The 12,527-nt window shown below is 40.9% G+C and overlaps 1 protein-coding gene across 2 annotated transcripts in view; it reads left to right on the top strand.

Moving 5' to 3' along the window:
- The window catches only part of MAPRE2 (microtubule associated protein RP/EB family member 2), a 61,110-nt gene that overhangs the window by 23,360 nt on the left and 25,223 nt on the right, over positions 1 to 12,527 (top strand). For both annotated transcript variants that reach the window (XM_059815213.1, XM_059815214.1), the window contains 2 exons: positions 9,282 to 9,427; positions 11,391 to 11,604. In XM_059815213.1, the coding sequence (XP_059671196.1) occupies positions 9,282 to 9,427; positions 11,391 to 11,604 (360 nt within the window). The remainder of the gene's footprint in view (positions 1 to 9,281; positions 9,428 to 11,390; positions 11,605 to 12,527) is intronic.

Genomic DNA, 12,527 nt, shown 5'->3' with positions numbered 1-12,527 from the left:
CACAGTTTGAGAATGGCTGATCTAATTCATTCTGGTGTTCCTTTGGCTGATGTTCCTTGAAGCATTGGCAGCTTTCATGCAGCTTAACATTAGTTTCCATAAAATATGAACATTCCTCCAGGACTTCAAAGAGAAGGACTATGTGGGAAACTCTTTACAACTATGAAGCATTTCACAGCATTAACAGGGAGCTGCAGAGCCACCGTAACTGAATTTTTACAACCTACTGTAAAATTGTATGGACATTTTCTTCTTTTTTTAGAAAAAAGCATTAAGATTTGTCATGCTGTTATATGACTGTTCAGTTCTTGTTCATTTTTGTTAATAAGGAGCAATTGAAAGGCCAGAAAAAGGTAAATGCACGGCCAAAAAAAGCAGGGGAGGGGAGGGGATGTTACTAAGCCTGAATGAAAAGCTTGAAGGTTTTACTTTTAGGAGGCATGAGCCACCTAGATGTGGCATACAATTATGTTCAGCACCTGCCTGTGAGACCTCACAGGTGCCCATGTTTTGCAGCCAGCCTAGCAATAATTTTGGCCATTCTGAGCTTAAGCAAGAAGGAATAATGTGACATTCTGCCTTTAGTAAAGGCTTTATTCAGAGCATACTTAGTTTAACGTGACAGTTTGTAATAAAGACAGAAAAACCAATCAGCCCTTCTTTTTCTCATTGCTGTGGAGAAGCAGCTTTGACAATACACATGCTGTAGCAATACCAGCCTATTCCCCAATTGCCAGTTACAGGAACAGAGCTGCTAGGATGAGGAGCAGCAAAGGAGGAGGCTGGCTTAGTCATAAAGTATTTGTATTCTCTGGGAGTCTTAGATGTGTTTTTGTCTCTGCTAAGTAGGCTGAGCAAAGTGCAGTGTCCCCTGAGCTTTCTGAATGCCTGCTGTAGTAGTGATGTGCCAAAAAGGCCAGGTTATGGATGGATGCAGCCCTGGAGAGTCTAAATTTAGTCTGCAGCTCCTCTGGTAATTTAGTTTTGACAACTCGAGAGAGAAAATCTCTCTGACCGTCTCAAAGCAACACAATTCTCTTTAGGTGAGTGTCATTTTGTCAGTTTTTTTGTCTCTGGGTTTGACTTCCTGCAAAGTTGTGAACCTGAATTTGAAATTTATAATCCATGGGTTTAATTGAAGGCATAGTGCCTTGCCTTTAGATGGGCATTAAACTTGAGCATTTAATTTGATACCTGAATGAAAAATAATAGAGAACAACTGAGTGGAATTAATGTAGTAGGATCCCATGTGCAACACCCATAGGCTTGGGGAATAGGAGTCTCAAATGAATTGTGACACTAGTTGTTTCTTAGGAGTCATGCTATTTTTGTAATGAATACACAGTGGTTTCTTAAAAAGAATTCTGACTAAACAGCTTATAAGTGAACTTTCTTTACTAAGGCTGTTTTTAATCTATAGGGAATACCAAGTGAACGTGTTACAGGGCTTTTCATGAGTATTTGGCTGCTACATGAGAGTATATTCAAAATAAGAGTCAGACAGGAGACTATAGAGGGCTTGTGTATGAATTAAAAAGGAACAACACAAAGTGTACAAGCTATATAAATTATGAGCAAGGAAGCTAGAAATGGTAAATGTATATAGAAAGGAAAATGCAGCCTGAAGTGAGGTATAATGTCTGGCTTAGCTATACTTGTGTGATCCTTTGAGGTTAAGGAGATACAGAATCTTTTTCCCCCCTTCCTGCATTTGAAAATTCTCAGTAGAATTATAAACTTGCAAATTGTCTGGCCTCCAGTGCATACAGACCTTCTGTCTTTCAGGATTTGTATGCAGGGATCAAGGAATAAATGCCGGGTGGTGTGTTTTTTTTTTTTCCTTGCTTTTAATAAATGACCATATTATAAAGAGAGCATGTGGTTTGGCATTTTCAAATTTTAGACTGTGCTGCTTTCTCTGCAGATGCCCTGGGTGTTGCCACAGGGAATTTTTCGTGTGGTGACTACTGTAGCTAGTACTGTATCTCAGTTGGCGTCCCTCTTGTGAAAATACATAGTCCCTTTATACGTGCATTTTGTTGGTACTCAGCCCTACCCCCGACCTCGGAGGAAGGCAGACAGTGTGACCATAGGGCCGATGTCGGTCTTTCTTGGACTTTGTGTTGCCTCTCCAGCTCGGGATTTAGGGGAGAGCTTTATCACAGCCTCTGCGGGCTGTCGTCCCTTGCGACCAGCGCTGCGCAGGGAGGAAGGCCGTTCCAGGCTGGCGGAGGGTGTCCAAGGTGCTCTGCTTCCCGGCCGCTCTGCAGGGAGCACCCGCTGGGGCTCTGCGCCGCGGGGCTGGTCACCAGCCCCTGGGCACGGCCGCCCCTGTTCGCGAGGCGGCCGTCGTGCCCCCGGCACCGCCCCGACACCCGCCCCGCGGTAGCAGCGGGGAGCGGCGTGCCGGGCAGGCTGCCTCCCGAGCGGCGCGGCCCGAGAGCGGGCTCTTCCCTCCTGCATGCAGCAAAGCTCTTTCTGGGCAGGGCTGCGGTGACTGGAGAAGATGGGTACTGGCCAGAGAGAAAGATGGTGGGAAGGGCTTTTTCTTCTGCGTGTCATTTGTGTATATATGCATGCAAATGGGGTGTATTCTGTGGCTTAGCTGCATGTCTCAGAAGGTGCATTTTGCTCAGTGCCTACATTAAGCCCTAACTTCCTACATGTGTATTCCTAAAATCTGCATTATAGGACCCTGTTGGAGCATTTGGTGCCAGTATGGTTTCTGTACAACCCCGTGTGCCAGTGCCTGTGAAGCTGAAGCATGTTTCAACATCGGTGGTTTGGGGTTTTTTCCAGTTTGCAGCCTTGCAAAGGCTGGGTCTCTAGAGCAACTTGGAAACATGATTAAAACATGGCTTGATCCTATTTGCACTCTGTAACTAAGCCATGTTTCAAGGAACTGGCATGTTGTCCTGAAGTCATGCAACACAGAGGATGCTTAGTGTCAATGACTCTCTAATGTCTTCCATATGATCTTTAGGATTAGAGGGATACAATGGATGTTAATGATTGGATTTAAGATTATTTCCAAAACTTTCTGAGGAAGCTTGCAAAGCAGTATCATGAGATTTTCAGCCAATAATTTTTTTTTTAAATGTCATTCATTAAGAATTCAGGAAGAATCGAACTGAAACAAGATTTCTACTTTTTTCAAAATTATTATTTAATTACTCATAGTACTCACTTGCAGTCAGTTGCTTGATCTCCCCCCTTTTGAAAGAGCTTGTCAGATTTTGCGTGCTACTTTTTTTTAGGCATGATGAGTTGCACAGCTATTTTAAGTTAAATGGGAACTGTGTTTTCTGAAATTGTTCTGATCTTCCTGTTTAAAAATTAATGCATTCCAAAATAAATTATTGCTAAAAATTAAGTATTAAAAACTCTGCTGTGTATAATTTATGAGCAGCTTAACGATTTACGTATTTAAGAAACAGAGAATACAAGTTAACACTAGGGGAAACCTCCCTGCAATATGCATTATTTAAAATGATCATATTCTGGATTACGTCATCCAAATGCCCGACCTGTGTGGAACAGGACTTTCTGAGGCAGATGTCATTTAGACGCATGTATCTCAACGTCCATCGGTCAGGTTGGTAGGAGGTACGTAGTTCTGTAGGCTGTTTTCTGTGGTGGCAGCGTTGCTTTCAGAAGCTCCCATCTGTATGCAGGCACTCACTCTGCCATCACTGCGGCAGCTGTGCTCACGCAACTACGTGCAGGAGCGCAAGGCTGCACTCTACTCGGCATCAATTTTATTTTTAAGTGCCCTCCCAAGACTGTTGCCGGGAATGGTGAAGCTTAGGCCAGAGTGGCTTCATTGATGCACAGCCCCATGAATGCTTGCTCCTCTACAGCTAAGCATGCGGTAAATTGATGTGGGCTTGGATGTTCACTGGGAAACGGGCTTAAATCAGGTTTGGGGGTTTTTTATTGGAGAAATAGAATTATGTTGACCTATATCCTAGGTCATATAGGTGCTTCTGAAAATGCAAATAGGAATTTGAAGACTCTGGTCTCAACATGAATTGTGTGATTTCTTAAACATGTGGCTATACGTAACACAACTTTATGCTCACAGACATGCCCAGTTTTTAAAGAAAAGCTGGCGTGGCATAACAGAACACCCATATCTGAAATGTACATGAAAATCTATACTCTGATATCTGAGTCAAAAGCCTACTGCTGTGTACCTATCTTAACATCACTGCCAAGGAAGCAATTCCAGGAAGCCTGAGGTAAAAGGCGAGCCCCAAGTGTTGCTGTACTGTAAACAATGACTGCTGGCCTTAGTGGGTTTTTTCCCTTTCTTATCAAAACTATTAGGTCACGCATGCCTCTTGCAAGTTACTGCCTTTTTTTTGTTGTTGTTGTCCCAGCAACAGAAATGCCGGGTGTGTGCAGTTTCCCATCAGTGTTAGCAACCATCTGAAGTGCTGATGACTAATATGCGTACAAATCATCCTGTATTTTCCAAAAGCGTGGTCAGGTTGTTGCAGCTTTGGAGGGAGTGAATAATTTGAAGGAATTTGTATCTAATGTGACTGGATATATATTTTTAGTTCACCTGAAAAATATTTCCTTAAAGCAAACAAACAAACAAAAAGTTCTAATTACAGAAAAAGGTATGGTCAGCCTTTTTCCCAAATGGGCTTTTTCAAAAATCAGTATGTGAATGTCAAACTGAGGCCTGGTTAAAAGGTTTAAACTTGAATTGCATGCCTATTTAGAACAAAAGTCTTAGTAAGCATTTATAGCAAATTTCTAGTGTAGCACTTAACTCCTTTTGCTGTGGTTTGGACATCAGGATTAAAAACCGTAAAGCAGCCCCACACACAGACAGGCCCTGTCTTTTCACGGGTCCTTTGTGTTCCCATGTTGGCTGGCGTGGTTTTATGTGACTTTCTGGGATCTTGCTCCCACACACTGCAGGGATGAACAGGGAGGGACAGAGCCTTCTAACATGTGATGTGAAGGATAGACCTGACTCCTCCTATAGGGGACAAATATTAACTTGGGCATACCTGAGCTTATATTACAGGATTTCTACTAAATACTTTATTAATATACTAAGTACTAAATATAGGATATTTAAAGAAGTTAGGTTGCAAATGATATTTTCATTTTCCTTTTATAAATATATAAACATAAATGCCCAAAATACCAAGGATCCAATCTTGCTCTCCAGCTGAATTCTAGGAGGTTCACCAAGCAGTAAAAACTTGCAGGAAGACAGGATTCTCCTGTTTTCATTTTTATCTCCTTTCCTTGTGCTTTAAATAGTCAAAAGCAGAAGTACCTTTGGTTATCAAGAAAATACTTGTTTGCTTTTTTGGATTCATCAACCTCCTCAAGAGGAGAAAGGAGGAAAAACTGTAATGATGCAGAGTGCCCATGCTCCGGAGCAAACTGTAAGTCAGTACGGACAGTCTGGGAAGGAAACGTAGAAGCAGGGAAAGAAAAGTATAGGACAAAAGCTAGAATGAGTTCAGCATTGTTTACTGCAAGGGGGACTGGTGAAAGTTATCTACAACTCTGAAAATGCTGTAAAACTGTTGTGATTTTATAGATTGGGTAGAAGCTTCTAGCTTTACTACTGCGTGTGGCATAACTCTTCAATTGTAGTAGCTTTAAACAGCCACCTTTTCAATTCTTGATTCTTTTGTGTCTTAATTCTGCCCCAGCATCCCTTCCCCTCCCCTGGCAGCTGCCTGCCTGCCCAGCCCCGTGGCTGCAGTCCCCTCGCTGGGCTTGCTGCCTGCTCTGCCCTGAGCCTGGTGTGGGAAGCCCAGCAAACACCTGCAAACTCTGTAATGCTGCTGGGCTCTTCCCACTCACTAATCGGGCCAAAAGTAGCGGCTGCTGGGGGTGTAATCCAGCACAGCCGCATTTGCGGGTTGGTTTTGGAGTCTGGCCTGTGAATATCTTCTGTAACTAATGGCTGCATCAATATTCTAGATCAAAACACGAAAGGACTTTTAGCCAGTGATTCAAAATTGCTTGTTAGCTAATACGGGATAAGAGGGTTTTTAACATTGATCCCTCTTGTGTAGTGCTACCAGCTGTAGTTTTCATCTTTCATTTGAGTAGATTTCAAATTATTTCTGTTTGTGTGTGTGCCTGTTTTCATGCATATGGAAGTTTTTCAGTCATAGAGACAGATTTATTCTGATCCATTTTGCACAGGTAGTATGTTTTCAACTCCTGTGTATAGATTTGTTAGCTTTTGGCAGGGGGGTTGGGGAGTGTTAGTATTCAGGGTTGGGTTTTTTCCGGAAAAGGTAAGGAACTTCTAAAATCTTGAATAAAATATAATGGCATAAATATCCTTTTGTTCATGTAAATTATGCAAGAGGTGTGTCACAAACCATGATGTCATCATCTCCACTGCCTTTTTCTTCATGTTCTGTCAAAAATATTCCTTTCCCATGCACCTGCATTGAAGCATCAGTTGTATAGTAAATTGAATAGGCCTAAAGTGCTGTCCAGTATGCAGAGGACCACGTGTCTATATGCTGTGGATGTGTGGTAAAGGCATTGCAATCTTGCATGACTTAAGTAGGGCTGCACTTTCTGCTGCCTCCAGGAAATCTCAGCGATGGGCAGCATAGAAAGTAGTGTCCCCATTCTGCTGCACTGACGTTTAGCATTCGAATGCAATGTGACAGCTACAACCATGAGGGGTTACAATTTTAAATTATAAATAAATACCTGTATAATATTGAATATGTACATAACCTTGATGTCCAAAATCAGGTAGTCCCAGTTGACTGTAATGATATTTTCACTTTCTCCTGTTGCTGTGGTAGGCAGGTCTCTGCCTTTTGGGAGTCGAGAAGAGTTTTCTCTCTTTGTAGTTTATGATGTTTAGTTCAGTCCATGTTTATGTGTTGCCTCTGTGCTTCAGGAAGGTGCATTTTAATGAATTGTGTTTGCCAATGTAATAAAATCCTCCTGTTGGGGAAAGAGTCCAGCAGCCGGCTTTGGTGTTGTATCAGAGGCCAGGTCCATGCTGTCATGTGGATGTAGTCCAGTGTTTCCTGCCCTCAAGCGCTGGGCAGACCCAGGACCACCTCCTGGCTGGCAAAAGCACAGAAACAACTGCCAGCATGATGGGAAGGAAACACAAGGAAATAGCGTAACTAGAGTCTTAAACCTAGTAAGACTCTGTCTAAAGGCATGCAGAAGGAATTTGCATTACCAGCAGAAGGAGAAAATCTCATGTGAACACTTTGGGTTTCTAGTTTTCTAAAAGGATCTAGATGAAAGGTTGCGCAGTGCATTTTCAAGGCCTCCAGGCAATTACTTAGATATCAGAGTAAGGCTTATAATTGGGGTATGGGGAGGATGAAAGGACAGAGTTAGGAACAAATTCAATTTATAACATGAAGTGATTGCATAATAATCCTTTTGCATGAAATTAAATAGTAATAAACGTAGTCAAGCCATGCATTAGCTGTATATCCATGCTTTTAATTGTAATGTCCTTTTTCTGTTTCCACATATTTACCAGTTCTCTTGCTAAGGATGAGTTTTGAATAATTAACTGTGTTTATATAGCTTTCTATAAGAAGATGCAAATTTGTCATCTGATGTTTGTAAGTTGCCAGAAGGCTCCTTTTCCTTTAGGGAATATTTTGCTTTGATTCCTAATCGTATGAAAACCATTGCAAACAGCTAAGCACAAGGTGTCCTTGGAAAATCAGATTTTTTTTAATAACAGTTTTCCCCCACAAAGTTAGGCAAAGTGAAGAGAATTTTTTTTAAAAAATGGCAGTGGTTTTCAGCACTAAAGCTTGATCTTGGTAAGTCCCTTAGCAAAACTCGTATCAGTATTTTGGGAAACTTTTCTGGACTCCACTCTTGAACTGTGCTTCTCTTTTTGGGAAGTTATGAGCTCTATAACCCTTCATATGATGGTTGAGTGGATACAGAGAATGAGAACTATCTCATGCATTAAGTTGGTCCTGTCAAAACACATGCATACCCATGGAGAAAAATGTCTTAAACTTTAAGTTATTGTTGCCTCTCCTGTAAAACTGGGCAAGCCAGGTGTCTGCTTTGTTAATTTGGTTTCTGTATGAGCACTCAGCAGAATTATTTTTTGATAAAAATTGTTGTTACTGGGCTGAACTGTGGAAGTGAAATTTAACTTGTCAGGAGTAATTGGGCAATCACTTCCCTGCCCTGTATGCTCAAGTGCAGGGGCTGCACGCTCTACAGCCCTCTGCTCCAGAAACGGACTTCACTGAATCTTTGCTGAGTGTAAAGCATTTTGTAGAAAAAGCTCTTCTGGAGAAGAACTGAAATTGGTTTTCCTCTGATCTCCTCAAACACTTTCATTCTTTATTTCCAAACACTTCAGTGTGTCAACAGTAAAGACTTCTTCTGCAAATGACAGTGACATGATGATGTAGGAGGAAGCTCTCTGCATGCAAGAAAAGGCTATCTCTATTAGCTGTACTCATACACTGTTTAGAAGGTTTTTTTATATACTTGCTGCTCTGTGCTGGATTAGTTATACACACCCCGGCACACACCCCCCTACCTACTACTGCGTAAGTTCAGAGAGCCCTCAAAGTTGAACTTAGAAGCCTTATTGTTTTGAGTGAGAACTAAAGCTGGCAGCCCAGCTTCTGAAATCTACGGGTAGACTATGCTGAAGTCTGCTTATTTAAATGCTTTTCTCAGGAGATGAAAACCAGTAAGGATGTTTGTTTTAGAGGGGTGGGAACTGGCTAGTATATTTTAACAAGCTGGAGCTTTACAATTTATATTTTTTTAAGTCGTGGTTTGATATAATCTTAAATGATTGCCTTGGACTTGATTGGCCTTTGGCTACAAGTGCCAGAAGAAAGATGATCTTGGCTTGGTTGAATTCAGGGGACTGTGAAGATTGAGGGAGCCTATTAAGAGATTTCCATTTTGACTGTGGTGATCTCACTGTGTGGACGGTCCTACTGTGTATAGGGACTCCAAGAACATCTGTTTTAAATAGAAGAAAAACTTACTTTGCATTAGTCATGGTGGTTCTTCAGATGCTACACAACAATGTGTCGTGTATCCAGGTTGATTGGAAAACACCTCATGTTAATATGTCACACTGCTCAATGCACATTAGACAAGTAGATCTTGGGTGCATAATGCTAGGTTGAATTACAGCAGGGACGTATTCAGCACAGTTGCGTTCTGCTCATGCTTTCTGCTAATGACATTAAACACCATTTGGTCTTAGCTGGATGCATCTGGATTAACGTCAATGCATTCTCTTGTTATAGGAGCAGCTTACTGCCAGTTCATGGACATGTTGTTCCCAGGGTGCATTAGCCTGAAGAAAGTAAAGTTTCAAGCAAAGCTGGAGCATGAATACATTCACAACTTCAAACTTCTGCAGGCATCGTTTAAAAGAATGAATGTGGATAAGGTAGGCATTCTGTATTTGTATTCCAACCACTGCAAGTTTCAAAAGTTGTATAAACTGGGTAAAACCAATAAATAGGGGAAACAAACTTCAAAATACTTAAAGTCCACTTTTTCAACTTTTGGACTGAGCACTGGAGTTACAAGTTGTATGTGAAGATGTTGTTCTTGACCTTTCATCATCCGAAAAGGGTATTTAAGCATGAAGGAAGAAATTTGGCATGCTCCATTTAGGTACAAACTGAAAATTGAGTCCATGTGTCCGCTGAGGAATTGTGCAACCTAAGTCATTATATCTTAATATCAGAGACCCTTTTGATAAAATACCATGTGTTGGAAATTCCTTACCATCAGTGAACCTTAATTTTAGATACAGTAAAATTACTGGTGACCTGAATTCCCAACAAAATAACTTGGAAATATGCTGTTCTTATAAGTATTCCATGTTTCTTGTCCAAAACAGGGTTTAAGGAATTTAAATTATTCAAGAGCTGGAATAATTTACCCAGTGATTCAATAGGTTGGGCAGCACATGTGATCTTGTAAAGTTAAGAATGGAGGTCTCTTAGAAGATGGCTTGTTCAGCCATAAGGTATTGGTTTATGCTTGAATGTGAGAGTTTGATGGACTTACCTATATAAATTACTATGTTGATAAAAATGAATAACGAAAGTTATGTTGTCAGACTTCTAGTTTTACACAGGTGCACTACCTGTATATGCTTTTAGGGTTCTGCTCTGGCTTTTAGTGTTGCCTTATTTTGAAATTTAAACAGTCTTAATAGAGAGTCCTGTAAGACTTTTATAAAGAACTGGAAAACCCTCGTTGTTTCCTGAAATGTTGTGGATGCTTCTGTTTACAGTGTGATTTGCTAGTGAAGCATTGGAAAGCCTAATAAAGTTAACACTGTCAATTTTCCTGTAGGGAGCAAATTTACTGTACCTTCTCAATGTAGAACTAAGATACAAATAGAACAACCTGAAAGGACATGCGTAATGCTACGTTAATCCTTGTAGGACTATCATAGACTTGGTTAAGCCAACAGCATTTCCTTTGAAGAAGAGATGAAAATTGCAATGGTTTTAGGTACCCTTTTTCCAGCTGAAAATTGAATGTATCAGGAGGTGTTAACATGGCTCTTTAATCAGCTGCATGAAATAAGCAAGGCAGGCCAACCCTCCTTCTGCAGCTGTAATCCCTGTCTGCCCACAGAGTCTGGGAAGCTTGAGCACTGTAATATTGGCCCAAGACACCTTTTGGGGGTTTCATTTCTGTGAAATACTTGCAGGATATGGAGGTGGAGACATCCTCATAGCCTTTCTTTTGTTTTACTAAAACTTTATAGGCATTTTAGTCAACTTCTGCATGTCCACAAACTGTTCTATGTATAGCTATATATGGAATGGAAAAAAATTGTAAGGTTAAAACCTCAGGGTTAGTTCGTATGGTGGACATGTACTAACAAAATGTAGGTTGGTTTGAACTTCAGCTGGTCGTGGAAAAGCTGCTGGGTTTTTTGTAGTTCAAATAGTAGGACAGAGAGCAAGAAACTCCCATCTGGACCTTTTGAAGAATTGTTCATTTTAGTATGCCCAACTGTAGCATGTCCATTAAAAACAGAAATCCCTAGTTAGTTGAATGTAGTGTTACTCCCAGAACAGCCTCATTCATCATGTCTGTCACTGCAATAAGAAAGGAAGGAGTAACTCTGGGGAAGAGCAGTTATAAAGGCTTACAGACACCCAATGTATAGCTACTTCAAAGGCTGGGTCTTTGTTTTATTTTGGTTTTATTTCTTAAGAGCACTTCCAAATCGACCATAATTTCCTTTCTTTTAGGGAGAAAACAATGGCAAAGGAATACATGCTGATATAGCTAGTAAATTTTTTCAAATAAGTGTATATATGTAATTTTTATATTTAAAAATAGCAATGATATATTATTGGAACCTTTATTCTACCTTTCAGGTAATTCCTGTGGAAAAACTGGTCAAAGGGCGCTTCCAAGACAACTTAGATTTCATTCAATGGTTTAAGAAGTTTTTCGACGCTAACTATGATGGGAAGGAATATGATCCTGTGGAAGCTCGACAAGGCCAAGACGCTCTTCCCCCACCGGATCCCGGTGAACAGATCTTCAACCTGCCCAAAAAGTCTCACCATGCAAACTCTCCAACTGCAGGTATTTTGCATCTTAAATAATTCCATTTCTGTCTCTGAAGACAATTATAAACTGTGATCCATTTTACATAAATACTAGTTTAAAATTATTTCCTTGTGTGGGTGGGCCATTCTTTTTTGCCTTGTCACAGGCTTAGCATCTGAGATGGCAGAAGTTAACTTGTGGTGCTCTCTAGTTTGGTGCAGCCCTATTGGGCAGAGGGTGTCCCACACTGAACCCTCGATGTAAAAGATGTGGATTCTGGTGATGTCTGATGATGGAGACAAAGGCATTTAACCTTCTTGTCAATGAATGTGATGTGTGTAAGTGTATTCAAGAACATTAAATGGAGTGTGTTCCTCTCTCACACCTCCACCCTTACAGGAAATTGCTACCACAGGCTGATTTTTTTTTTTTTTTTTTTAATTTTATGGTGAGCGAAATGCTTCCAAATTTTAAGGGCTGACCAGAAGGGAAAAAAAAAGAATTTATTTGTGTTTTCATATGTGCTTATTGTTCGCGTACGCTCGTCCTTTAAGTAAGCAGCGTGCAACTATTGGTCTTTCTCAAAGATACCTCTGTCTTCTCCCTTTTAACTTTGTGTTTGCATTGGTTTTGGCTGGGATAGTTAACTTTCTTCATAGCAGCTTGTATGGGGCTATGTTTTGGATTTGTGATGACAAGGGTGTTGATAATACAGGGGTGTTTTACTTATTGCTGAGCAGTGCTTGCACAGTGTCAAGGTCTTGTTTCTCATACTGACCCACCCGTGAGCAGGCTGGGGGTGCACAAGAAGTTGGGAGAGGACACAGCTGGGACAGCTGATGACCCCAGCTGACCAAAGGGATATTCCATACCATATGACATTGTGTTCAGCAATAAAAGGGGGGGGGATGTTGGGAGTTATGGCATTTGTCTTCCAAAGTAACCGTTACACACGAAGC

This window comes from Gavia stellata, chromosome 3, assembly GCF_030936135.1.
Source record: "Gavia stellata isolate bGavSte3 chromosome 3, bGavSte3.hap2, whole genome shotgun sequence".
In the NCBI taxonomy this organism is placed as follows: domain Eukaryota; kingdom Metazoa; phylum Chordata; class Aves; order Gaviiformes; family Gaviidae; genus Gavia; species Gavia stellata.
This window is presented reverse-complemented; position numbering and strand designations above follow the sequence as displayed.